The 27,335-nt window shown below is 50.1% G+C and overlaps 1 protein-coding gene and 1 long non-coding RNA gene across 3 annotated transcripts; one reads left to right on the forward strand and one right to left on the reverse strand.

Moving 5' to 3' along the window:
- Window positions 1-2,556: 2,556 nt before the first annotated feature.
- On the reverse strand, window positions 2,557-21,659 carry LOC137447367 (uncharacterized). Of its 2 annotated transcripts, XR_010988857.1 has the most exons (4): window positions 21,353-21,659; window positions 15,346-15,490; window positions 7,094-7,176; window positions 2,557-4,172 (listed from the first exon to the last, which is right to left on the reverse strand). It is a non-coding gene; the product is annotated as an uncharacterized lncRNA (long non-coding RNA). The 2 variants fall into 2 exon arrangements; XR_010988856.1 differs by lacking the exon at window positions 15,346-15,490 and having other exon boundaries at window positions 2,558-4,172.
- A 1,078-nt stretch (window positions 21,660-22,737) lies between these two features.
- FOXF1 (forkhead box F1) lies at window positions 22,738-27,130 on the forward strand. Its single transcript, XM_068150829.1, has 2 exons — window positions 22,738-23,862; window positions 25,385-27,130. The coding sequence occupies exons 1-2, from the start codon at window positions 22,803-22,805 to the stop codon at window positions 25,543-25,545; spliced, it is 1,221 nt and encodes a 406-aa protein (XP_068006930.1). The 5' UTR covers window positions 22,738-22,802; the 3' UTR covers window positions 25,546-27,130.
- Window positions 27,131-27,335: the final 205 nt, after the last annotated feature.

Raw genomic sequence — 27,335 nt, forward strand, 5'->3', positions numbered from 1 at the left:
GGCGATCTTCTCACACGCAGCTCAGTCGCTCCCCACTGACTCTGTTCCAGCCATTCAAGCACCATGAGACCATGGACCATGGATTGCATCCTTCACAGCCCAGCACCACGGCCAAGCAGGTTTATCCCTGTGCAGAACCCTTGGGTGGTGGCAGGTGACAAGTGTCTTCTGGCTTAGGAGCACAGCATCTTTTACTTCTCCATGTATATGCTTCCTGGGCCAAACTCTTTGCTCTCATTGAGAAGTTATACTTCTTTCCTGTTATTCTAAAACTAAGTACTTTGCACATTTGGGAAGTATTATTAAGTAATAGTCTGAGTGACAGTCTGTGGCTGGAGTTAATTTCTTCCAGTTCTCCAAGTGTCTAATTACACTTTCTTCAGTGCTAACTGTACAGGCTGTTTCAAATGTGCAAAGACCTCTTGTTTGAATGTAAAGGGGGAAAAGGAAAGAAAACCCTCAGTTCATCACTCCAGAGTAAAGGTCTGAGACTACAGGGATAACAAAATGTCTTCTCACTTCAGCACTGTTGATGGTTCTGTTCATTTCTCCTCAAGAATCCCTGAAAGAATCATATAAAACCCAACAGGTCAGATGATAACCTGGTGCAAATCCAGATCATTCCTTTGATGCATTCTGCACTTTCCTCAGCTTAAAGCCAGGTCTGTCTTGAACTTAGACCCATGTCAACTGAAGATCCTGTTAAGCAGATGTAGACAACCCATTTTAAGAAGTCGTGCCCTGTTTCAATTGCAATAACTATGGTGGAGACACTATGACAAGCTGCCCCTTCTAGACTGTGGTGATGGAAAGTAAGTGGGTATGGGGAAGAGCCTCAGGCTGCTGTGTTTCACCCCAGAGCCCTGGGTCAGGGTAGGAGAACATACATGAGATCTCTTAATTTAGTAAGCCACCATAACCAGATTATGAGGCTTTGAGACTTCCTTTAGTGGTTGATGGAAAAGCAACACTGTTCTTACATCCTAGCATCTCTCAGAATAAGAAGACATTCTCTTTGGAGGCACACTGACACCTCTTTGCTATGGCAAATTTAGAAAAACTGAACATATCCTGCAGCTGATTTTGCCAATTACAATTTAAAATGCATTAGATGGGTGGCAGAGGAGAGACAAGAGGGCCAGAGCTGCCGGTGGGGCTCTGAGAAGAGCCAGTGATGCACACCACCCTTTAGTGCCCAGGAGACAAGCTCCAAAAGGGCACCAGCATCTTGGTTGTGCTCAGAAGCACTGATAACCATCATGTCAGCCTCATTTCAGGCTGATCACAAGCTTTTTGTTGGTCCTTGACTTTGGCCATGCTACTGTTTCTGTTGCTGTATTCACTGATTTCTCTGAGGGATGGACATGTCCAGTTTGAATGGTGGCCTGCAGGACTAGAAGTGGCATCCTTTGAGACTGGGTGCACTCACTTTGTGATTTATTTTTCTTTGCTGGGGTTTGTGAGTGAATCAGGCAGGAGAGAGGAAGTGAAGGTTTGTTCTTTCTAAAGATTTATTTCATTACATCTGCAACAAGTCAAGAAGAGAGCAGGGTAGAAAGGCTTTTGGTTTTGGGCCTGGAACAAAGCTCAGTACTTGAGATAAACAAATGAGGGGAAAGGAATTATCAAAGAAAGAGCTGGCCACAGACTGTATTATGAGCTTTACAGTAACAGGCTGAGAAACTTTGGTAACTTAAACCAAACTGAAAGTGGACCAGACTTGAAGGGTAAAAGGAAAAGCAGATGGCTGAGGTACCTTGAAGAAGGAAACATTCTTTCTGTCTCTCCACCTGCCAATCTCTCAGAATATCCTGTATGTGGAGATACCTAACATGGAAAATAACCCAAGCTTTGGGTTAGGTGACTCAGCAGGTTTCTCAGGTATGTGAGTTGCCCTGCTGTTGGCTTTGATAACTATAAAGAAGCTCTGTTGATTCACCCATCAAACGAACGAGTGGTGCTCTCTTAGTTTTGACCACAAGTACCAAGGGTCCTCAGTGTGAGACAACATGTAGGTTCTGACACAGCCAGGCATTCTGTACCACTGTGTTTTACCTGCCAGGTGTGATCTACAGCAACCTGAAAGGAGGTTGGATACAGGTGGGAGTCTGTCTCTTCTCCCAGGTAACAAGTGGCAGGATTAGAGGAAGTGGCCTCAAGTTGTACCAGGGGAGGTTTAGGCTGGACATGAGGAAAAATTTCTTCATTGAAATAGCGGTTGAGCCCTAGAACAGTTTGCCCAGGGAAGTGGTGGAACCACCATCCCTGCAAGTGTTAAAACAATGCATAGATGTGGCACTTAGGGACATGGCTTATTGGTGGACTTGGCAGTGTTGGGTTGACAGTTGAGCTCAACGACTTTGAAGCTCTTTTTCTACCTTAATGGTTCTCTGTGTGTTCACCTACACATAGCCAAGTGCTATCCAGGATCACAGGTTTGCTATGGATGGAATAGATGTTTAAGATCATCGAGTCCAACTGTTAATCCAGCACTACCACTATGTCCTTCAGCACCACATCTGCATGTTTACAAACAAGACTTTTCTCTGGGTTGGCTGCAAAATCTTCAAGCATTCAATGTCAAGTAATTATCCCCAAAATCCTGCAGAACAACATTGATACCTTGTCCAGGTTGGTTAGCAGATAGTGATAATCCCTCCCTAGTCCTCAGGCCAGCAAAGAAGCCAAATTGCTTTGCGTAGGTCATCAGAGATGAGGAAAAGCAGCAAAAGATGTACGAGATACAACATTTGTTAAAAGAACAGAATTTATTTCTCTGTGGGATTGAAAAACAAAGAGGAGGGGAAGAAACGATGAAAAGTTCATTTTCCACAGCACTGAACTCACAACAGCAAAAACCACTCAAAAGAATAAACTGCATATTAAGTAAATTGAAAAAAGAATTGCTACAAAATTAATGTCAGCTTGCTGGTCTAGTGCTTGCAGACCCTGAGACACCAAAATCCCTCCTCAAAAGCTTAGAGGAGCAAGCCAGCAACAGCTATCCCCCACATACCCTTAGGACCACTGTATTCTCCTTAGGAGGTCAGTTCCTGGGGCTCTTGGCAGGAGAGATAACCCCTTCAGAAGGCAAGTCATCCCACCACAGGTCTGACAACACTTACCAGTTACCTGTGCTGAGTGGTCTTTATCTGACTGATACCCTATCAGTGATGGCCAAGTGGCACAATTAGCAGTAATTAGCCTAGTGAGAACCTCATTCTATGGTGGTTCCTGGAGTGAAGCACATCTCTGTTCCTCCAGAGGAGATAGTGGGGGGTTGTGTGGCCACTGACCTGGTAGCCAGAATAGGATTTGTGCTGCCAGTTCCCTTTTATTGCTGTGCATGATGAGACTGAGTTTAGGGGAAGAGCATCTAGGCAAATGGGGTGATCACAGAATCACAGAACCCTTTAGGTTGGAAAAGACCTTTAAGGTCACTGAGTCCAGCCACTAACCTAGTCTAACCCTGTCTAACCATTAACCACCACTAAAGGTGGACTTGGCAGTGCTAAGGAGAAGGTGCCTCCACTCTGGGGAGGCGTGCGTGAGAGCCTCACACCTCTGCATGAGTGCCCAGACAGGCCACCCCGCAGCATCGTAGAGCCACAGGTCTTACTAAACTGGCCACTCTGATCTTGCACATGATAGTCCATGAATAAAAAGCCTCTTGTTAGGACCTTCTGATCCTCACTGGGCCACCTGGGATGAACAAATGTTGATCTGCTAGGAAATTCAGAGAGATCGGACAACATGATTCCCTCTAGTACAGTGATACTGGGGGGCTTTCTGAAGCCACAAAGCCCATGAGATGACCCAGCCATCAGTATATCCTGTAGAAGAAGATAGGAAAACCTCAGTAAAGATGAGATTTAAGGTATTTTGTGCAAATAGGAATGACTGGAATGGCAGACTCTCTCTGTTTTCCAGGGCTGGAGAGGGTTGCCATAATTCCTTGCTCCAAGAGCTGGCTTTGCCTACACTTTCTAAGAACTCATCCTCGAGGTGAGGGCTGTCCTGCCTCCAACCCACAACTCAGTTTTGCAGTGTGGTCAGGGATGTCCTCCCTCTTCCTGCTCACCCACAGCTCGTGCAGGGTTAAAGCCCCCATGCATGACATCCTGGAAGGAACCGTTTGGCCGTGACAGTCATTGGTGTTGCTGGCCAGAAACCTGTAAAGCAGAAGGGAAATGGTTTTGGTGGCAGAACTACAAATACTCAATAAAGCACAGCTTGTTTCGGTGCTTTTTCATGTGGTTCTGCCCTGACTTTTCGTCCCCTAATTCACAGCAGAAGTGAAGCAGAGCACAGTAGAGATTGAGCATGAATCCCTTCGCTTAATGGGAACAATTACAGAAGTTTCTTCTTCTTCCTTTGCCAAGCTGTGATATGAAATCATTTGCTGTGTTCCCGTTGCCGTAGGAACAATTAGTCTCATACCATTTTTATATTGCACATCAACCAAGTCATTAACTAAATGAAGGCCAACACTTCCTAAATGGGTTGTCTCACGCAATAATCAAGTAGCTACCAAGTACCACAGCAAAATGCAATGAAACCAGCTCAGGAAAACACTTGGGAGCATGTGAATATTCATTGATCTGATACGGCGCATCAGCTCTGAGCCAAAACCGCCAAGAATACCAACCATGGGTGTTTAGGTGTGTGTAGAGTTTACTGGCTTTTGAGTAAAGCCTCCATTTCTCAAAGGACCTGGTCGCCTTGAGCCACCTCCAGGAAAGGGTTTAGGGACCTGTTGCGTGATGCAGATGGATTTCAGCTGCCGACGATGTCCAGAACTGCCCGTCAGCCACCCGCCCATCGTGCAGGCAAAGGCAAGCCAAGGGTAGATGGCTTGCAGGACCTCCTAGCCCTGTGGTTAATGTGCTCACAGGGACGTGCCTGGTCCCCAGGCTTTCTTCGAGGACTCTCTACATATTTTCTCCTTGAAACAAAATATACAAAGAGTCCACTCGGCACAGAGTGGAATTCAGGACTCTGCCCGCTCCCTCCCGAGCACATCTGGGAGCCTTTCCCTCGCAGAACTGAGCAGCTGCAAGGCAAGAGAGGGAGGGAGGGAAGGAGTGAGACAGATTCCCATGCTCTGCCATGAAGAAAAGCAAGGATTGAAATGGGAACTGAATTCAAGGACACTGCGGTGGGTGGCTCAGCCCTGGGGCTCTTCAGTGGGATAGCGACAGGATGGTAGGGCTGGGTGATGGGCAAGGCTGGGTGATGGGTAGGGCTGACTTCCCGGACTTCAGGCTTAGTAATCCTGTTCTGAAAATGAGCCACTCACTTAAAAGGCTCAGAAGGAGTTGGAGTAGCTCCTTTTATGAGTAGTTAGGGAAAAATTCACCATGCAACCCTCTGTGTTAGACTCTGAATCCTTGTCCCCCTGGGCGAGGGATTGGAATCTTTGTGGAGACCAGCCCTTAGAGAAAAGGAAATTCTATTTTCCCCTTAATTGAAGGAGGATTTACACACAAGTGGTTATGCAAAAAATTAATAACCTGATTTCAGTTGAGCAACATAAGAAAATCATCATTTTGCTTGGACCATTCTCCTTCTTTCCTCTTTCCTTCTCTTGATTGAAATATGTCCTGGCTAGGTGATGTGATGCAACCAGTGGCAGAACAGGGGGACACAGTCTCGAGCTGTGCCAGGGGATGTTTAGTCTCGAGCTGTGCCAGGGGATGTTTAGGCTCGAGGTGAGGAGAAAGTTCTTCACAGAAAGAGTTATTGGCCAGTGGAATGTGCTGCCCAGAGAGGTGGTGGAGCCACCATCCCCTGGAGGTGTTCAAAAAGGGATTAGATGTGGCACTTGAAGCCATGGTTTAGTTGTCATGAGGTGTTAGGTATTAAGTAAAAGATTGAAGATCTCTGAGGTGTTTTCCAACCTGGTAGATTCTGTGATTCTGTGAAATAGTCTCTCCTTGTTCTTGATGGAGAGTCAGACCACATTCAGTGATCCCTTCTGTAGCCATTTCTTGGATGAAATCAGTTAGGTGGCCCTTCCAGACAAACCCAACAGAAATTTCACAGAGAACCTTCACCTGAGTTATTTTTTTGACCTGATCACCAAGGACGATGTTACCACACAGCCATTGCTGTTTAAACACTGGAGCCTAGTTGTCCAGTGCAATGGTATTTCCTATACTCAATTCTGCTGACAAGCTGCCAGGTGGTGAATCACTACCTGATACATCAAAAAAAAAATGTTCTGTGATGGCTGAAAGCAATACACAGAGCTGTATCTCCATCTGTTTGAGTGGACACCTATCTGCTGCCATGTGGCATGGTTTCTCCTATGTGCCATATGTTTTTTCTGCTTATTTCTGCTTCCCTTTGGTTGTGCCACAGCATCTCAGTTGCAGCTCATGCTAAAAGCATCCTCGTTGCCCTACAAAGGAACTGAGGCTATGATGATGTCTAACAGAGGTGGCTGTCTTACCTGATCCTTTCTTGGTCCACTTGGGCCAAGTTGCAGGACCAAGGCCACCCTCATCCAGAAACCTTGGAAGCTGGGACTATGTCTGTACTTCATGCATGTTTGCTTGCAAACAACACAGAGGGGCAGCAAATCTGGAGAGGAGAGCAGGCTTGAATCTGCACTTAATAGCCAGTGTAAACATCCCCCTGAAATCACTTTGCAGAGCCAGCCTCAACCATCTCTCTGCTATTCTCCACTCCCCTTTTACCACCCAACCTCCTGACCTTGCAAAAATATGTCTCTGAAGGGTCAGAGCTTGGGCCTGGAACAGATGCTGGTGCCTGGGCTCAGGGGTGGGTGGCCCAAGGGCTGGACAGTGCAACATTCCTATGCAGGGTCTCTGGTTGAGATAAGGCAGCCCCACACTGTGATTTACTCCAAGGAAGCAGAGCTTGAGTGAGTCCTGCATGTTCCTTGGCAGATGAGGCAGGAAAAATCCTGTAGAATAGAAAAGCTTTGGGTCTGTCAGTAATGGTTTGCTTTAGGAAAACATCTAATTATACACAGCTAAAAGCACCATGCTGGTCTGCACCACAAGCCATCACTCACAGCCTCCAAGGCCAAATTCACTGGAATAGAAGTACCAGGGACTGAGCTCACCTCTTTTTCTTCTGCTTTGGTAAAGCCTGGGCCAAATCCTCCTGGCTTTGCAACCTTCTCCTGGTTAGACTTCAGTAGAAAAGCTGCAACAAAGAGCAGAAGCACACCCAGGGGAGAAGAGCTATTGTGAGAGACATTTAAATTTCAGGGCTTGGGGTGGGTCAGGGCTTCAAAAATGGATTGATCTCCTCCACCAAGGTGACCATACACCTACCTAAAGCCAGCAGCTTCAAATGCAGCTGCTTCAGACCAGATGGGAGGAGAGCAGCGAATGCTAAAACAGAAAAGTAGCCTCCATCCTTCAACACCCTCTCTGAAAGCTGATATCAGTGGTCTTTCTCTCCTAAAGCTGCCCTGATATGGAGTCTGGAATATAGACCTACAGTGGGGCAGCAGCAGGTTCTCTCTTCTGCTGGAGAAGATCAAGCCTGCAATTGCACCCCATGCAATGTGGGTGCTTCTAGGTTCAGAGAACAGAGAAACTGAGGTTTTAGGATTGGAGTTCTGGGCAGGAATTGCCTTATATCCAACCTTATTTTAACCTCAGCATTATGGTATCTGTAGTATTTGAACAGTCAGAACCCACCCACAAACCAGCTGGCTGGAAAGGAAGGTATGAGCTCCCAACCCAGAGGCCCAGCAGTATGGAAGGATAACAGAGACAGAGGTGGAATCCTCTTCCCAGAAGAAATTTCTTCAGGTGCTTTGATGGGAGGAAGATATGTATGTGTCCCCCCAGCCCAGCCTGCGATTTCCTTTACCTAATCTCTCACATTCCCACCATGTAGCATACACTTGAGCCAGCCTTGGATCTAGGGAAAGGCAGAGCCAGCCACACCAACATCTTATCTTCCTGGACAGCCTCCATGGAAGCAGACATGTAAGAAGACCCTTCCAGCCCTATAGCACATCCCCAATGAGTGCAAACACCATCTCAAGGCTCACAGTTAAGTTGTGTCAGCATGGTTGGCCTGCCCATCAAGAAAGCTTTGGACTGTTCACAGTACAACCACAGGATAAGCAGCACACACATTAGCAGAAGCAAGAGACTTCTCTCACAGTTAAAGCTCTGCCTCTGATCTTTCCACACCTGCAGCTCTGGTCCCTGGGACATCCAGTCCAGGTGCCACCAGCCCCAGTGAGAACTTGGAGCTACCAACCAGACAATTTACCAGAGGAGACCAGTTCTTCCTTGCATTCCTCTGGCTTGGAACCAGCTGGTGGCTCAAGATCCTTGCCCAGAAAACACATTTCCAGCACCGGTGCATAATGGTTGAGAAATACAGTCAAGGAGAGAGACAAGTCTAGATTAGGCTGAGTTATGACTCCACATCTAAGGTCACACTGAGAATGTGACATCAAGCCCAGGACTGAATTCTTTTAACATATAAAAAAACCTTCACTGAGTGCAACAGATGACTTTGGAATTTGAGCACTTCTCTTTTTTTCTCCCTTCCCCATACACTTTATGACGCAATTCCTTCTCCCTAGAAGAACACCAAGTTCTCTTAGTGGGTGTGTGTTTTTTTTAAACAAATCAGAAGAGGTAACACTGATGGTCTGGCCCACAACCTGAGAGAGTTTCCTGATTCATTGCTTCAGCATGGGGCTAGAAATGGACTGAAGCCTGCCTCAGGAAGCTCAGTGAAATGAGTCAGGTAACAAATAGAAAACACACAGTTTGTGCGAGAGCACGCAACGAAGAGCTGGTCCCTTGGCAAAACAATAGGGGCCATTGTATTCCCCAACTGAGCAGCCAGGGAACTCTGCTAGTCTGGGGCTGTGATGAATTAAAAACTTCTCTGCAGCAGATGCAATTGCTGCTCGTTCCTAAGGAAAGCTCCTTGTCTGGGTGGCTGCAGCACGCTCGATGCACATGGTTGTGTTCCCAGCAGAGCCAAACCTTGCAAAATAGTGGAGGGGAAGCTGGTTACCAGGCTTGGGTAACTCCAATCAGTGCTGATTTTGCTTGGTTTGTAGGATATTGTTTCTCAGTAACATGGTAGCAGGAATGGTGACAGATAAAGAGGTTGCTGCTGTGATAGCAGGACTTGACAATTTGGTTAGATAGGCACAAGAGCACTGACAGCTCCTCAATATCATGGCTCTTCCACTCTATCACTGGAGTTTTTCAAGGCTCAGCTGTACAAAACCGTGTCTGACCTGATCTAGTGCTGGTGATGGACTTACTTGGAGCAGAGATTTGAGTTGGAGCCCTCTGAGGTCTCTCTGGATCATGAACACGCCTTCTGAGGCAGTGGCATCAGAACAGGAGGTTACAGGAAGGCATATCTTGATGACACCAAAGCTGTCTTTGGGCAAAGTACTAAATCTTTCTTTGACAGTATTTCCAGCTCTAGTCAATGAACCTGGTCTATGTTGGATGTCCACTCCTCTTGTGGATGGAAAGGCAGAGGTGGAAGCTACCTGGTAATAGGTATAGTGTTTTTTTTACAGTGGGGTCTGCATCACCGCTGGAGAGTTGTAGCCATCTGAGCACCAGAAATGGTTAAACCTGGCCTGTTAGCACTTCTGATATGTCTGTAGCAGCAATTAGGGCTTACTGTGAGAGAGAAGAGATGAAATGCCTGCAGTAGAAAGTAGGAAGTGAGATGCCAAGAACAATAACTAGAACAATGTCACCAATTTCCCCCACCGCAGAGCTGAAGCAGTGTGACAAGGAATATTTTGGTGGGCCTAAATGATTCAGAGGGTTGGTTTTGCTTAGGAAATTCCAACTAAACAGGCTAAATGTTTGTGATTTGAGTTAAATGTTTGTGATTTGAGTTAAATGTCAGCAGTGGTTTCAGTTGCCACGAGGGGCACGCTGGAGTGGCTCCTGGGCTCCCGCCTTGCTGCTCCGTGGGCTCTAAACCAGCAAGCAGCTGGGAAAGGGGGAGCCAAGAGCTGTGAAACTGGCTCTCTCTCCTGCATCCCCTTTCCCAGAGCACAACACATACCATGTGTCATGCTGAAAGCCGGTGCACCTGCTGGAGGAGCTGTGTGGGGGCAGACGTTAGACACCAGTTATAAATCCTTAGGCTATCAACAGCCTTCAGTAAACATTTGGACAATCCTTCCTACCTCTTGGTCGTCCAAATATTTGCACCATGCAGGGCTGCTAGCCGTTTCCTGACATGCTGCGTACCTAAGAATATCCTTGGATCATAGGTTGGGTCCAGCACACCGTGATGGATAGTCCCCCTGGATGAAATAAATGGCCTGGGGAGAAAGCAAGCAAAAAAAAAACCCACCCAAAACCCAAAATAAAATAAAATTGAAATAAAATCTGTCTCCTGGTAATAAATCCAGGTCAGGATGGAGCGAAACAGCTTGCAGGCATGAAGGGTGTTTTCAGAGAGCTTTTAGGAGCCGTTCTGAAGCATCAAAGGCCGGTCTGAAGCACCAAAGGTTAATGATGAACAGCCCAAAGATCAATTAGTGCTTATACTTCCCTCGGTGACACTTTGGACCAGGCTCTGGGAGAAAGAGTTGAAGATGCTCCTCAAAGCTCTTCCTTCCTGCCGTGCTGAGCACTGGGCTGGAAACAACCTGAGCCAACAGGAGCCTGCAGCACCGGAGCTGGGTTTGGCAGCTCTTTCTCCGGAGCAGAGCATCTCCCAGGTGAATGACAGGAGGAGACCTCTGCTATGCACAGGGCTCATAATGCGTGTGTGTGTGTGTGAGAAGCTTTTAATGCATCAGAGTTGCCAAACCAGAATAAAATCTGTTTGGTTCCACTTAATGCAGAGAGTGGAAAGCAGCCTGGCCCCTGCTTTAGCAGTTAATAGAGTTGAGCAGTTAATTTGATTTAGCAGTTAATTGGGTGTAGCAGTTAATAGTCTTAAACATAAAAACTGTGTTCTGTGATTAAGGCTACTGCACCAAATAACAGCCTTAGGAGGATCCAGCCTTGCAACACAATGATTTCGAGTCCTCAGCTCAACACAGGGCTGGTTCTTTGTGGCTAAACAGACACTGTGATAAGCTGGTGGATTTTCTGATGGCTCAGTGAAGAAAATAATGGGCCCTCATCTTAAGTGTGAGGTAAAATTGTATGATGTGGCTCTTCCACTGCAGCCTCAGCTCAGAACTCAGGTTTTCGTCTTTTCTCCCCTCTCAATAAAACCACTAAACCCATGACACATAGGAGCAACATGGTTTGCTGCTGTGAGATAATTGAGGTGGAGGGTGCCATAAATGAAGGTTTTAATCATAATGTGGTTGGTTAACCTTATGCAGAGGGTTTGCTCACCCTCTGGTAACTTCTGTCTGCCACATCCCCCAAGTTTCTCCAGCATCTCTTCTCCCCCCACCCCCCCTGCCCCCCTGCCCCAGTCTTCACTTTCTTTTGGGAAGCCCAAATCTCCGACCCTTCTTTGGACAGACTAAACAACATCTGCAAAGTCGCCTCTCTCCCCATCCAGCCCTCCCAAGAGGGAAAAGAGCTGGTCCCAGATGGACAGGAGAAAGACGGTGTCACCAGGGAGGGCGAGCGGGGCTGCCGGGGGGTGCCGGGGAGCAGGGATGTGGCGGAAGCATAAAGCACCTGTTGGGAGGCTATTTAGGGATTAGCCAAGTGCTGACAGACAAATTGGCAAGATTAATAAGAGCAATCAAGGCTGTGTGGGCTTGAGTTGTGAGCTGACATTAATGTGACATCACTTTCATCTGCTTTTGCCTCACACCGCATAGCTGGTCTGCGGCATCATTAGTGCTTCTAGAGAGCAGCGTGGTAGGATGTGGGGGTTAGAGGAGCTGGGGGGGCAAGTCTATCTGTGTGTGTGGGTGGGTTTGGGGACAGCCCTTTGAGCTCACCCTTTAGTCAGTCCCCACACAGGGGCTGCCCACAGCGCCCAGCCCAAGGGATCTCCCTGGTACAGAGCAGGCACCAGTGAGGGGTTGTGTGTTTGGGGGACATCCTCCCCTGCTCCATCCCCTGCCCTGGCACCTCAGCAGGGCCTACCTGGCTCTAGCAGCACAGGCTTGCTTTTCAATGATATTTTCTCCAAAATCATCTACATTACTGGGCTTAGTGGTATTTTCTTTTTTACCCTAATAAATCCCTCCTACAGAATCATTTAATGTCATTACAATGTTTTCCCTCCCCAAAACCCCAAAAGATGTGAGTGAAAAAAAAAAATGCATCATGGGATTAAAGCTAATTCCAGGTACAAGGAGAGAACAAAGAAACTTGTCTGTGATCATGCTAAGTCCCATGCTTGGAATTTCCCTGTTCCACAGGGAGACGTTTGGACCCCCTAAAGATATTCTAAAGGAGAGAGAGCTGATTTTGGAGTTCTCTTTGCTCCCAAAGCCCAAGGGGAAAGCCCCCCTGAAGCTCTAGTGCTGCCCAGCCATTACATGGGGGGAAATTTAGGTAGGGGTTTTCTCATTTTCCCTTTTCCCCCTTGTTTTCTTGAATCCCTTCCAAGTTTAGATTTCCCTGATCCCAAAATGTTGTTTGCATCCCCTTCCAGTGCTGCCGTTTTCTGTGTGCTTCAGTCAATGAGGAATCATAACAGTAGTAAACCATCTGAATGCACGAGTCCTGCAGGTCTGCCTTGGCTCCGCTGGAGAGCCTGCTCTGCCGAGAGCTTTTGCCCACAAAAGGAAAGTGTTGAAAAGGAGCAAGATGCCAAACGCTGCATGCAGAGCTCCTGGGAGGGAGAAACCCGCTCACTGGGACCCAAGGTGGATCCCTCCGCACTGGGAGGTTATCAAGCAGGGAGGAAACATCTACAAAAATCTGATTTGTTTTGGGGTTTTTTTTTTAACTATTACTATCAATAGCTCAAGCTTGTAAAGGCAGAAGAGGATGCAAAGATTTTAGGGAGCCCAGATAATTCTGGAGAAGGTTTTTTTGTCAGGAAAAACGGAATGAGACCTCAAAGTCAGCCTCTGAAATCAAAGTAACAGGATGGTCATTGCTACTCTCCCCTGAAAGGACCCTTATGTATTCCTATTTTTATATACATTGATTAATTTATTCCTTTTTTATTATTATTAGCATTTTAAAGGACTGGGATTATGTGTATTTGTTTTTACTGTCCTAAATGGGTGCATTTATGGGGTTTCCTGAGCTAATTTCAGGTTCTGTCACAGCAAAGACAAACTCCTGAGCATGACCTACCCTCCCCACATTTGGAGGAGAGAAGGTTTTGGGGATCACACTCTCATTTGCCACTGGGAAGCCTTCTGAGGGAGGCTCAGAGGGGGCAAGCCAAATCCCCCGCTCCCTTGCCCTCCTCTGGGAGCCTAGGGCTTGTTTTCGTTGGGGTTTATGGCTAATTCTTGGAGATATTTTTCCCTCTGCCCCTTCTCCATCCCTGCTTGCTATGCTGGGAATTACAGCCTCAAAACTGGGGGAATGGGCATGGTGCTCCTCAAAGATGCCCAAAAGTCTTTCTGCTATAAAGATTACAATAATAATAATAATAATAATAATAATAATAATAATAATAATAATAATAATAATAAATAATTATATTTGGTCCCAAAAGCTGGTTAAAGCTTTAAAGTCCACAGTTTAGCCCGATCCAGCAGCAAGATCCCGGGCATTCAGTGGTCTGTTTGTAATCTCAGCCTTTTTTTTTCATTAACATAAACACTACTTCAACAAAAATATACACGGCCACCTACTAAGCCGGGGAAATCAGCGAGGAGCTGCTCGCTCGGCTCTCTGCGGGTATTGAGCCGGGCTTAAGGGGTGCAAAGCTGCCGCGAGTCAGGAGCTGCGTGAAAAACCCACGCAGCAATAGGTGTTACATAATCTTCTCCTCCTCGTCCCTGCCCAAGGGGGTCGCGGTCTCACCCACTGGCAGTTCTGGAGCGGGGGAAAAACCCCAAACAAACATGGAAATAAGGAACCACCGAACCGAATTCCCCCCCACAGACCCAAATCCAAACGTAAAGCCGGGGTGTTATTGTTTCCCCTCCGTTTTGTGGTGTGCAGGGACATGAGTTAACGGCACCAGGCTGCTGGAGACGCATACCTGGCGCAGCAGGGTACAAGGGTATAGGGTACCGAGGTGGCTCTGATGGGCCGGGCCGGGCCGAGCTGGGCAGCTCTGCTCTGTCCAAGGCAACGTTACCCTCCCCGCTCACCCCTGTTTTTCAGGGATAAATTTATAGTCTGTATCTTATAATTGGTTTTGCAGGGAAATTAATTCCCCTTTTCCTTCTTGCTTGTTTGGTTTGAGGTTTTTGCTTTCATGCTTTCTCGGTCCTATTCTCCCCTCCTCTGACTCCCTTTTCTTTCTATTTTCTTTCTTGCTTTCCTGCTTTCTTTTCATTCTTTCTTGCTTGCTTTTCTTCTTTCTTTCTTGTTTGTTTTCTTATTTTTCTTTTTTTTCTCTCTACTTTGTCTTTCTCTCGTTTTTTTCTCTTTCAATTTCTTTCCTAGTTTTGTTTCACTTTTTTTTTTTTTTTTACCCTTCCTTTCCTCCATTTCTTTCTTTCACTGTTTCCCCCTTTCTCACTCTCCTAGTCGCTATTACTCTCTTGAATCATTTCATTTTCTCTGTATTTTGTTTGGTTTGGATTGGGTCTGTTTGCTTGTTTGGAGTTTCTTTAATTTTTGAGGGGTTTCCTTCAATATTTTATCTTTTTTTGTATCCTACTTCCCGTTTTCTCCTTCTTTCTTCCTTTAATTCTTTTCTCCTTTCTTCCTTCATTTTTCCCTTTCTTTTCTTTGTTTTATTCCTTTTCTTTCTTTTATTTTCTTTCCTTTCTTTTCTTCCTTTTCTTTTCTTTCCTTTCTTTTCTTCCTTTTCTTTTATTGATTTTATTTCTTTTCCTTCTTTCTTTGTTTTCTTTCTTTTCTGTATTTTCTGTATTTTCTGTATTTTCTTTCTTATTTCATTCTCTTTCTATCTCTGTAGTTCTGTAAGTTGTTCCGTCTGTTCTGCCGTTCTTCTTCCTCACTCTCCTATCCTCTCTGCCCCAGCAAAATCTGTCTTTATAACCATTTATCTGTTTCAGGATTTGGAGACTCTCCTGGTTTTCTTCCCTTGATGCTGCGGGACAAACCAAACCTGCAACTCCACTTCAGCTCTGCTCTAAAACCTCTTCCCAATATCAAGAAAACGTCCTTTCCCGATATGCCAGTGCAAATTCCACCACACTACACCGTGCAACCTGAGTGGGGAGGCTTTGAATAGGTCGGACCCTCCCGTCCCCGAGGCCAGGGCTGTGCAGGCAGATTTCGATGCACTTTAAGGGCTCAGCACCGGGCACCGGCAGTTCCTCACCGGCCCACAGGAGCCCGGCGACTGCGGCTTCGATCTCGGGTTCGGTGGGAGAAACACCGTTGCGCGGGATGAAGTCCTTGAGCTCGCTGTTATTAGAGTGAAACACTCAAATTCGATCGGTCGCGAAGGAGAAACTAATAATTCTCTACGAAAAAAAAAAGAAATATTCAGCAGCAGCCCAAACCCTCGAGCAGCGTCTTTCCTTGCAGGTAGCCTGCAAAACCTGCTGGAGAAAGGGATTTTTACTTCCAGCAATCGTAAAGGAGTCAGATGCAAAATTATTTTGCATCTTTTAAGATTAATTTTAAGAGAGGTGAAGGGCGTGGAGCTGAGGGTGCTGTGCAAAACGCCCTGGGGTGGTTTGTAATTCAGCAGCGATCCTGCAAAAACAGGAAAAGCAAAACCAGTTCTGGGTTCGTTGGTCGGATTTTTCGAGAGTTCTGCTTCAGATTTGGTTTGGATTTCATACAGATTCCATCTCCTCTCTCTTGCACACGCACATCCCCTTCCCCAAAAGCCCAGATAGGCAGGGGCAAGATGGATGCACCCGGTCCCGTTATCAGCCTGATTGTCACCAAAAGCAGCTGCTTTGCTGCAAGAAATCGGTTAATTTCGGGGCATAACAGCCAGCGCTGCGGAAAACCTTCCCACCTTGGGTCAGACATTTCAAGCATCCGTTGAGCATCTTTCCCGGGAATTCCAACGAAATGCGGTGTTCCTAGCGGGACAGTTTCTAAAGCCGACCTTGCACACACCTCCCCACACCCCTACCCCTCCCCAAAAAATAAAACAAAACAACCAAACAAACAAACAAAAAAACCCTAAACAGCATCGCTTGTACAAATTACAACCGATGTGCAAATTGCTTTGTGCAAAAGGGAATGTTTTATGAGGCTCTCTTCTGGTTTTCTGAGGTGGGAAAAGTGATTAACCAATTTTTTGTGTCTTTTAACTCTCCGCCAAGCAAATCGGGTCCCAAATATACAGCACGCCGAGATGCTGGTGCCCTACAGAGCGGCCAAAGTCCATTAGTTAAGTGATGTATCATTAGTTGGGAGTTTACTTATTAAAATACTAATAACAACGATGGTAAACATGAGGTTTGCCGGGACAGCTTCCAACGAAAGCCATCCCTGGGTTTCTACAAAGAGGGGAGCAAGGAGAGCTGTTTACAGATGGACTTTTTTACCTTTTCTGTGAACGTCAATCCCGAATTCCCCCCACTTTGAGTTGGGGAGGGCTGGGAACTGACTTTAGGTGCGCGATTTATTATGGAAACAAGGTTAAAAAAAATCAGGACGTTGTCCTGGGATTCAACCCGGCTCCTCTCTCTGCACCCGGGAAACGGCCCACGGGTGGATTTTCTTGCCCCCAAGAAAGATGCTCCGGAGATCCCTCCAGCAAAAGATGTGTTTGTAAGTGGGGTGGACCTGGCCGGAGCCGGGAGCTCCGTGGGCAGAAACTGAACGGACAAAGCTCTAGGGATCTTCTCGCAGCTGGGCAGTTCGCTACATCCCAGCAGGTCGCTGTTAGGGCCCCACCCGGCTCTCCCGGAGGAGCTTTGCCCGCAGCATCCTTCTCTGGCAGCTGTTCTTCTTGCCTCATCCCTCCCCACTGGGGACCGCAGCATCCTGAGTGGATGATTCTGCTGCCACAACTTCTTCTCCCCACTTGACAGGGATGGTGGTTGCTGGGGACCCCAGGGATACATGCTTTGGGGAGTGCCTGGACGTCGCATCCCCTTTTCCCCCGGTGTCAGGTGATGTTTCTGCGTTAGTGGTCGCCGGGAGGACCGTGGCCATTTCTCTCTCCAAGGACCCCACCCTAACCCCGGGGGACAGGGGTGCCCCGGGGTGGGCGGCCACGTCTACGCACAACTGTCCCCCGAGACTGAGCACCCAAGAGGCAGCAGAGGGAGGCCAAATCTTTCCCAAAATCCTTTGGGTTTGTTTCAGCATCTCCCTACATTTAAGTGTAGTGGTCAGTTCTTATCTAGCCTGGCAATAAACCGTCCTCGAGGCTTTTAGTACCCGTGGCAGAAAAGAGCTCTTTTCTCCTTGATATGAGCTATTCCGTTTTAACTTTTCTCAGCTCTCCATGCAGACGAATTTTGTGTGATAGCCTGAAACGGGGATCCGGTGGCCTTCGCCTGCCTGATGATACAAATACCCTTTTTGACTAAAACCGAGACGCTGGGGCAATTTCGACGGGGGTTTGGGTTAAAAGCTGGGAAGAAAACAGCGATAAACAAACAAACAAACAAGTTCAAGAAGCCTGGAAATAAGGCCGATCCCTGGGGAAGCCCCTCACCCTCCCAGTTTGACGGGGAGACCCCGGCCCGGCCCGCTTTGGGACATGTCCAGGGGTGGGGGTAATGAGCAACCCCAAAAATCTCAGCGGATTGAAATGTTTGCTCGGCATTGTCTGCCTTGTTTTATCTCTAAATCATTACAATTCGGGGCTGCGAAAGAGTGAAAATGACTGTTTGTTTTATCTCCGTGCCACACTGCTCTGCCAAGGAGTTGAGGGAAGGGAGCATCCTGAGGATGCTGCTTGATTTGGGGGCATCTCCAGCACCGGGCTCCTTCCACAGAGGGAAGAAAACGCGTCCGTATGGATGCTGAGTATGGATGGCTCAGCAATGCCAGCCTGGATTTACACCTTGATTTAGACCTTGATTTACGGCTCTGGACGCCTTTAAGGGCGAATATATTTTCTGAGGGGTGACCGGGAGCATCACTCGCCGTGTCCCTGCTCCTCTCCTACCCAGCCCTGCCGTTTTATCTCGGTATCAGAATCCTCAGATCAGAATCCCAGCCAGTGAAAAATACATCCCTCCGGGATAAAATATTCCAGCTATCAGTTCCTGAGCAGGGATATAAATACACGGAGAGATCTTGAAGATCTCTGTGGGAAGCGATTGTGCCTAAGTAGTAGCGCTCGGAGGTTATTATCGCTGGAACCGATTTGTACTGCGAGGGACTGGGTCCTGCCAGAAAATTCCTCAAAAATCCTGCGCTGAAGAAGGCTGTAAATTCCTGTGCTGCAATATTTCATCGAAGGACGTCATGGAAAATGTGGGCTTGGGAGGAGGGGGGGGGGGGGGGGGCAGTATCGGGATGGACAGAAGGGGGAAAAAAACGGGGGGAAGTGTAATCTTTTCCTTCCCCCCCTCCACCCAAGCCAAACCCCAAACTTCTGCCTGAGTCCCGGCACTGACAGCCAGCCCGCACCTCCCTGCAGCCGCGTCAGGCGCTCTCGGTAGCTCTACTTTGACCCGCTCCCAATTTCGGCTTCTTTTCTGCCGAAATCTCCTCTGGGTCCAGTTGGGTCCTGAAGGCCGGGTTATGCCCGGCGATGCGAAAGACGACCGGGGATGAGCTCTGATTACCACCGGGAAAAGCCCTCCCCGAGATTGTGGGGGGAAACGTAGCCGTGTGATGAACCCGCAAAAATGGTTGGGAGGGGGATGATGTATGTGTGTTCCCAAATCCCACTTCTTCCTTGGTTCGTTCACCCCCCCCTCTAGCACCCTTTCCCCTCTCCCCTTACTTGAACGCATCCCTTGTGCCTTAAATAAACATTTAGGGATCAATTTGCCGCGGATTTGGGATCAGCCGCCACAGGGATGAGGGAAGGAAAAAAAAAGCAACACCACCAAAAAAACAACCACCTAACCCCAAAAACCAGCCGAGGGTTGGTGCTGGGGAAAAGGGAAGGGGAGGGGGGGAAAGGGGGAAGACCTGCGGGTGGTGTTAATGCAAAGCAGGGGCAGCGGGGAGGGGGACATGAGGCGGTCACTCCCCTCGCCCTGGGTGGTCCGGGCTGGCAGGAACACCCCGGCCCCTCTCCGAGCAGCACCCAGCCCGCCTATAACAATACCACCTATATACATTTCCATACTCGGATTACACCCGGCCTGGTTGCAAAGTTGACTTCACTTAAGCAATTAACTAGTAAAAATACCTTCGGCGCAGGAAAAGGAAGAAAGCTCAGATTTGTCTATTTTTACACAAAACACTGCCCGAGTTTCGGGGGGGAGGGAAGGGGAGAGGGTTTGGGAAGAAGCCGGTTGGGAAGCGGTTCAGGGCCGGGGAGTGGTGGGGGGGAATATGAGGTGTCGGGTGGGCAAAACGGGCTCCAAACGGTGCCGGGATTAGCGGAGCTAAATAACCTCAGTGATTATTTTAGTTGTTGTCTTCTTTTTTTCGCCCTTCCCTGCGTCTCGGAGCCGATAAACCACCCAACCCCACGACGAACAACACTAAAAGCGAGACCCGTTCATTTGCGGGGCCCGCCCGTATCTACAACCCAGAACCTTGATTATTCTCTCCCTTTCTAAACCCCCTCCCAGTTCCATTTTGAACCCGAAGGTGTTCCTGAGACCTTCGCCGAACCTTCATAAGCGAGAAAGTGTCACCAGCAACCCTTCTCGCGGCGGATTTCCCTCCTCTCCATCCCTCCAAGGCTGGCAAGGTCAGTCCAGCCTCTCATCAACATCCCCCTCGTACAGCAGACACTTATTAGAGGATTTTTTTCCTTCCCCAAAAGTCTCCCTTCCCTAATTCACTGGCTCGGTTTAAAAACCTGCAGCGTTTCTGCTGTTCCCACGGCAAGGCCTGTGAAAGCCAGGGCGATGTATTTCCATTTTTAACGTTTGCTGGCTATAATACATATATCAGAAACCAAACCTTCACACTCCTAAGAGATACTGCAGGAGTGACAAAGGCCACTCGTGAAGGGACTAGCATTCTTTGCAGGGAAATGGTTTGAACTTTGGTGATGATTTTTAAGCTCGGATATATTTTGTTTCCCAGTGGAATCGCGGCCGGTGGAGGTGATTTTGAACGTGGGTTTTACGCGAGCTGTTTGTGCTGTGTTTTGGGGGTAGATCGGGGGGATTCGGTCGCAGAGAGATGTAAAGCTAAGAAAAACACCCTTTTCACGGCTCGAGGTGGGGGGTTCGATGTGGAACAAAGCTCAGGGTCACCGACGTGTTTCCTCAGAAAAAAAAGAAAAATAAAATCCGGGGAGAAGCAGGGGGGGTTATTCTGCAAAAGCCACCCCTCTCCGGGGCTGTGAGAACCCAGGGAAGGTGATCGCTACCGGGAGAAGTGATTTTGGAGTTGGGCTCCCCCCCTTCCCTGAGCAGACGCTTTGCTCCGCGGCCCCGGATGGGTAGGGCAGCGGCTGCTCCCCCTTGGGCAGCACAAGCAGCTCCTTCTCCTCTTCCCAAAGGGAAAAGCTCCAGAAATAACTGTCCCCTGCCTCCCACCCTCTTCTCTGGTGCCTAACCCCAGCCTGGGATTTGCTGTGGGGCTCTCCCTGCGCGTCCCCATCCCCAAATCTCTCCCTCCCCCCCATGCCCAGGGAACAGGAGGGCCGGTACTTTCTGTAGGGGGATTTATTTCGCGGAGATGGGGCAGACGATGGGAAGGGAAAGGAGAAAGGGAGAGGGGGAAAAAAAAATAAAAGCCCCAGATGTGAAATCCCTCTTGGTTGTATCACAGATGTGCCAGGCGCCCCGAAGGCTGCTCACAACTGCTCGTGAATAACGCGGAGAGGGTTTGGGAACCCGATCGGTATCTACCCGTCTTATAAAAGGTATTGAATTATCATTATAAAAAAAAAAATAAATTAAAAGCTTTAAAAGCAAATCTGGAAGACGGAGGGGCTTGGGGGTGGGCGTCCCCCCTCTCTCTGCAGCAGGATGGACCCACAGCATTGCGGCGCGGCCTGCAGCGGGGAGGGGGTGGGTCTGCGTAGAATTTTTTCTTCTTCTGTCCCCCACACACACACACACCTTCCTTTCTCTCTTCCTTTTCCCAATCTTGAAAGCGATCAGGCTGCAGCAGCCAGCACATCTGCTCCGCTTCTAGCCAGCAGCCCTGAAAGTCCAGGCTCCTGCAGCCACCCCTAAAGCCACCCCTCCTCCCACATCCCCGATCAGAGCGCAGATTTCCACACGCGGTCCACAAGAAGGTGACAAAGTTTTCAAGGGACTTACCTTGAGTGACAGCTTTCCTGATGATGTGATGCTCAGAAGAGTGGGGAGATTTTTAAGGGGAAAGGGGGTCCTTGCCCCCCTGCCTTCCTATTCTCCTTCCCCCCCCAACCCCTCATATGTGCCCGCGGTATCTGCTGGAGCTGAACACCAAGCTCCTGGGCATTCAACAGCAAACAACATGGATTTATATATTCCCACCCAAAAGAATAACCGTCCCACCCTCATCGCTGAAGCAGGCTCGGAGCAGGCGAGGGGGCCAGAGCCCGTTCCCAGTCCCTGGCCGAGCGGTGGAGGCAGAAAAGGGCATTTCGAGAGGCAGCAGAAGTTTTCGCCGATTTCTTTTTATTAAAGCACCCCCGAGCCCGTGTTTATATTGCGCAGTATAAACATCCTGCCCGGGCCCGCCGAGCTTAAAAAGAGCGCACGAAGAGGGGGTTTAAATGGGTGAAACTCTGCGACACTCGGAGGCCTCAGTCCGGCAGCCCCCTCCGCTCCTCTGCGTGGCCCGCGGAAGCTCCGCGCTGCCCCACGTAGGCCCCTTCCCACCCTACTCCGTAATTTTCAGGAGAGAAGAAGGGGAAAGGGAGAGGAAGCGGTGCTCTACACCACAACACGGTCACTCGTGGAACAAGCCCCCACACTAATTCACGCGTGTGTCATCCGCGGGGGTGGGCAGGGATGTGTCGCGCAGCCCCCGGGTCGGTCTGGGAGGCATGGAAAGGGCTCTTTAAAAGCTGCTGCAGCAGCTGGGAGCGGGGAGCAGAGGGGGGCCGGGACAGGCCGGCGGAGGGGGCCGCCCGGGAGGGCGTGGGGGAGCGGGTCGGGGCGGGGATCTCCTCTCCGCTCTTACGTCTGTCAAGGAGCGGCAGACGCCGCTGCTAGAGATAAAGTAAAAGGCGAGCGGCGGGACCGGGGGCAGACTCGACAGCCACCGCGATGGGAAACAGCAACCCACAGCACCGGCAGAGCCAACCCAGCTAAAGCCGTCAATCAGGGGGGTCTAACGGAGGCCCCGGGAGCCCGGCCCGCCGAGGGACAGCGAGGCAGACGGAGGCGGCAGCCGCCGGCTTCTCTCTCGCAGCAGCCGAGATCAGCTCGCTTCCATCCGTCCCCCCCCCACCATCCCGCCTCCTCTGCGGCCCCCCCTCCGACCTTCCGCCTCTCGTTCGCCTGCTGCAGCCGGGCTTGGATTTAGGGATAAAGTGGGAGGAGGAGGGGAAGGCGGCGGGGTAGGTGGCGGGGGGGGTTCCGCTTCCATTTGTTTATCCACGGAGGGGTGAAGTCTCCTGGTGGAAAGAAACCCCGCCGGGGGGAGGCCCGGGGTTAAGGGGGGTGTGTGGTGGTGGGGGGTGAGTGTCGGCGAGCCCCCAGCAGCGTGGCTTTTTGGGGGGGCTCTTGGGGGAGGGTGGCGGAGGAGGGCCAGGGCTGGCCGCCGCGGACCTGGCCGTAGATGACTGCAGAAGCGCAGCAGGCTCTGTCCTCTCAGCCCCCTCCTCCTCCGGTGCAGAACAGCTACGGCCCCATGTCCTCCGTGGCCGAGAAGCAGCCGCAGAACTCGGCCATGGAAACCGCTTCCGCGGCTCCCGGCGGGGCCACCGGCAGCGCTCCGGGTAGCGGCGGAACCCCGGGTAACACCGGTCCCAAAACGAAGAAGACTAACGCTGGGATCCGGCGGCCGGAGAAACCGCCTTATTCCTATATCGCCCTGATCGTCATGGCCATCCAGAGCTCACCCTCCAAACGCCTGACCCTCAGCGAGATCTACCAGTTCTTACAAAGCCGTTTTCCCTTTTTCCGAGGCTCTTACCAGGGCTGGAAAAACTCGGTGCGCCACAACCTCTCCCTCAACGAGTGCTTCATCAAACTGCCCAAGGGACTGGGACGCCCAGGCAAGGGCCACTACTGGACCATCGACCCGGCCAGCGAATTCATGTTCGAGGAGGGCTCGTTTCGCCGCCGCCCCCGCGGTTTTCGAAGGAAATGCCAAGCGCTGAAGCCCATGTACAGCATGATGAACGGGCTCAGCTTTAACCATCTCCCCGACAGCTACAGCTTCCAGGGTTCTGCTGGCGGACTCTCCTGCCCCCCCAACAGCCTCTCCCTCGAAGGGGGTTTGGGGATGATGAACGGGCATCTATCCAGCAACGTGGAGGGGATGGGCCTGGCGGGACACTCCGTGCCCCATCTTCCCGCCAACGGTGGGCACTCCTACATGGGCAGCTGTACTGGCTCCTCGGCGGGAGACTACCCGCACCACGACAGCTCGGTGCCCGCCTCACCGCTACTCGCCGGCGGTGGAGTGATGGAACCTCACTCGGTTTACTCCAGCTCGGCCTCGGCGTGGGCACCCTCTGCCTCGGCGGCCTTAAACACCGGCGCATCCTACATCAAACAGCAGCCCCTTTCACCCTGCAACCCCACGGCCAACCCACTCTCCTCTAGCCTTTCCACGCATTCCCTCGACCAGTCTTACCTGCACCAGAACAGCCACAACACTGCCGAGCTGCAAGGTAAGACGCGGGCACGGTGGGCTGCCACCGGCTGTCGGTCGATCCACGCGTGGATCTAGAGCCCCGTTTGGGTTTAATGCACCATCCGGGGAAGGAGCCTCTGTCTCTCCCTCTCCACTCCCCTCCTCCTTTCCCCGGGGCAGCCGTCGAGGCTTTCCGCAGCTGTGGGGCCGGGCCTGAGCTGCAGGGCTCTGGTCCCCCTGGGGCTGCCCCAGGCCTAGGGCCGGTGGGCTCAGGCAGGCGGGGAGCTGCGGGAAGACGAGCCCGGGGATAGGTCCCTCTTCCATCAAGACCTGAGGGTGACAAACTGGGGGATCTCCCCACTGAGGTCCGCCATCCGTACCGCCCCATCCGCCGCCATCAGCTCCTCCCGGGGATATTTTTTCCAGGCCCATCGCCTCCTTCCACCCTCCGTCCATGCGGAAATCAGTGGCCCGCACTCCCTCAACCTCGAGATGGGGCTGTCGGGGGGGATTTGCTCTGGAGTTTGGAAGGGGAGGGGGCAGATGGTGTTTTGGCCAGGAGGAGGCCTCGGGAGGGATGAGGCCAGCACCGGGCTACGTCCTGCGGCCCGAATTCACCACGGGGTCGAGGGGGGTCCCTGGGAGCTGTAGGTGAAGAAGCAGGTTTTAGGGGTCCCCGCACATCACTTCAGGCTTTCAGGGGAGCCGAAAGCACCTGGCAGAAATAGGTGTGAAACGGAGCAGGTCAAAAACTCGAAGAGGAGGGGAAAAGCATCATCCGGGCTGGTGCGGAGCGCCCGAGCCCGAGCACAGCACCGAGCCAACCCGCGCCGGGACCAGCCTGAGGGTAATCTCTTGCCCCGGGGTAGGTCCCGGCTGCAGGCACTCAAATTCACCGGAAAATAGAGCAAAAAGTCTGTCCTGAGGAGCCACGGGGCCTGCCCGCGGCCTTAACCAAAATGCTCCGGATTAACATCCAAATTACCGGCGCCGGAGCGGCGGGGAGAGGGGTCCCCGGGCGGCTGCTGTCCTCGGAACACCCCAATTTTTCTGGGTGTTTTCATGTCCCGAGGGGAGGGTAGGAATGGCCGCAACGGCCCCGTTCTCGGCAACATTTCACCCTAGGCTTCTCTGTCCGGATCCCGGTGACCTAAATGTCACTTCCCTACTCCGCTCCCCCCGGACATTCCGCGGATGGGAAAAAGCAGCCGTCACCTTCAAATGGGGGAGGAAAAAACCCACCAAATCAAACTCAAATCAAACCCAAGCCAAATTAAAAACCCAACCCAAACCCTGTCTCCTTGAAGCCTTTTCAGGCCGCAGTGTCCCAGGGCTGCAGTGTTCCTCCTCCGCACCTGTCCGCGCCCGCGGAGAGGCTGTATATTTGTTTTTATGTTAAAGCGCTGAGACCAGGGTTTGGGGGGGTTGGTTTGTTGTTTTGGTGGTTGGTGGAGTTTTTTTTACACCCCCACATGTCTGCTTTCTCCCCCTTCTCTCAACCTCCTTTCCTAAATATAATTCCGATGGCTGACAATCTTTCCCCCCGCCTCGTCCCGCAGGCATCCCGCGGTATCATTCCCAGTCTCCGAGCATGTGCGACAGAAAGGAATTCGTCTTCTCTTTCAACGCCATGGCCTCCTCCTCCATGCATTCAGCGGGCAGCGGCTCCTATTACCACCAACAAGTGACATACCAGGACATCAAGCCGTGCGTTATGTGATACGGGACGGAAAAAACACCTCCTGGGGCCGGCAAGGGCTGACCCAGGCTCCAAGCCTCCCCCCCCACCCAGGACCCTCTCGGTGGAAAAGGAGGTGGGGGGTTGTTCAGGAGGTATAGACAGAAGCCCCCAGGGGACCGAGGAGTGCGGCCCCGGGGCTGAGCACCGGCCGGACCCGGCCTTCACCACGGGTCGTTCATCATAGACCGTCTCTGCCGCCTTCATCTTCTGCTTCCTCGCTTCGGGATGGGTTGAGAAGAAAGAAAAGGAAATTTCCCTTACACCCCGCCTTTCCCCACCTTCCCACCCCCCCACCTCCCCCTCCCCCCCCAAAAAAAAAAATCCCAAAAAGAGAGAAAAAAAAAAAAGAAAACCCAATCCCCAATACCTTGACTGCGAGTTTGATTTAAGAATTTGATAAATGAAGATTTGATGCTTCTTTAAAGAGAATATAAATTCAGTCCCTGATTCAGTTCAGAGATTGGCATTGAGCGATGCCACCAGCCCAGTTGGTAGGTGTTGGGGGGGGGGGGGGGGGGCGGAGGGGAGGGCGTAAAGGACCCCGACCCCAAAACCAGTTGCACCGCGAGAATAGCGAGGACCCCCCCCCAACCCAAACCCATCCATCCCATCTCACTTCGAGCCCTTTCTTCCAAGAAATACCTTTATTTTTATATTGTTTTTTTGCCGTGAAGGATCAACGGGGACAAAAAAAAAAACACCGATAATCTCTCAAAGGGATTACTTTTTTGGTTTTAGCTACGAATATCTTTTTGGGGGGGAACCTGCATAAAAACTGCAGGATCTGACCCTAAGCGGAGAGAAAAAGGCACTTTGAAAAGAGACAGCCGTGCTCATTCTGTTATTTATTCTTCCTTTCCCTCCCCCCTTCCCCCCCTCCCCCCTTTCTTTTTTTTGTTGTTGTTGTTGTATTTTTTTTTCTTTGTTATTGGTAATAATCGAGACAGGAGCAGTCTCAATCGATCAGTGTTAAATCGGGGGAACTCTGTTGGCAATATTTGCCGTGTAGATTTTGGTTGTTTCGTTGTGTTTTTCGTTTGTGTGAGTTTTGTTCGTTTGTTTATTTGTTTTGCTGTTTTTTTGTTTTGTTGGTTGCTTTTTTTTTTTCCCGGGTTTGTTTTGTTTTGTTTTGTTTTAGTTAACCTTTGTAAATTTGAAACCCATCATGGACGGCCCTCCATATGTTTTTATAGAAATATATATATAATGAAGGATTATTCCCCTCCCTCAACCCCTCTCTAAGTTTGTTTTTTTTTTTGCCCCTCTCCGTGGTTTATTTTCTCTTGTTTTTCCCTAACTTTGTACAGTTTCGGCGACACCTATTTTAAGTCTTTCTGCACTGTATAAAATTGTAATTATGTGGGTTATTAATTTTTTTTTGCTGCCCAGCCCTTTTGTGTACGTTTTATTCCCCTCCCCCCACCCCCCCACCCCCAAAAAAAAAGGCAAAAAAAAAAGGGCAACAAAACCTCGAAGCGAAATAAAACCTTGTATGTTATTTGTACGTGGGGCTTCACCATTGTATCAGCAGCAAATAAACGAGCATGCGGTGGAACACGCCTAATTATATCTGAGGAGTCTGTGGGCTCCGCGGAGGGCTCCTCTAGGGCGCGGAAAGAGCCGCGAAAAGCCTGGCCCGGCGGCTGCCAACCTTCTTGAGTTTGGTGAAATAATTCCTCATCTCGGTGCAAGATGGAAACGGCTTTTTTTTCGGGGGTTGACTGAAGCTCCTGATGGGATCCCCGGGCTGGTTCCTCCTTTCTGTGCGC

The sequence above is a fragment of the Melanerpes formicivorus genome, unplaced genomic scaffold (assembly GCF_026170545.1).
Source record: "Melanerpes formicivorus ecotype bairdi unplaced genomic scaffold, bMelFor1.0.p_v2 SCAF_20, whole genome shotgun sequence".
NCBI classification, from domain to species: domain Eukaryota; kingdom Metazoa; phylum Chordata; class Aves; order Piciformes; family Picidae; genus Melanerpes; species Melanerpes formicivorus.

Bases quoted from the DNA above. Each gene is read 5' to 3' on its own strand.
- FOXF1 (XM_068150829.1), top strand. From the start codon at position 22,803: ATGACTGCAGAAGCGCAGCAGGCTCTGTCCTCTCAGCCCCCTCCTCCT. The intron at 23,863-25,384 runs GTAAGACGCGGG...CTCGTCCCGCAG, and splicing joins CAACACTGCCGAGCTGCAAG to GCATCCCGCGGTATCATTCC.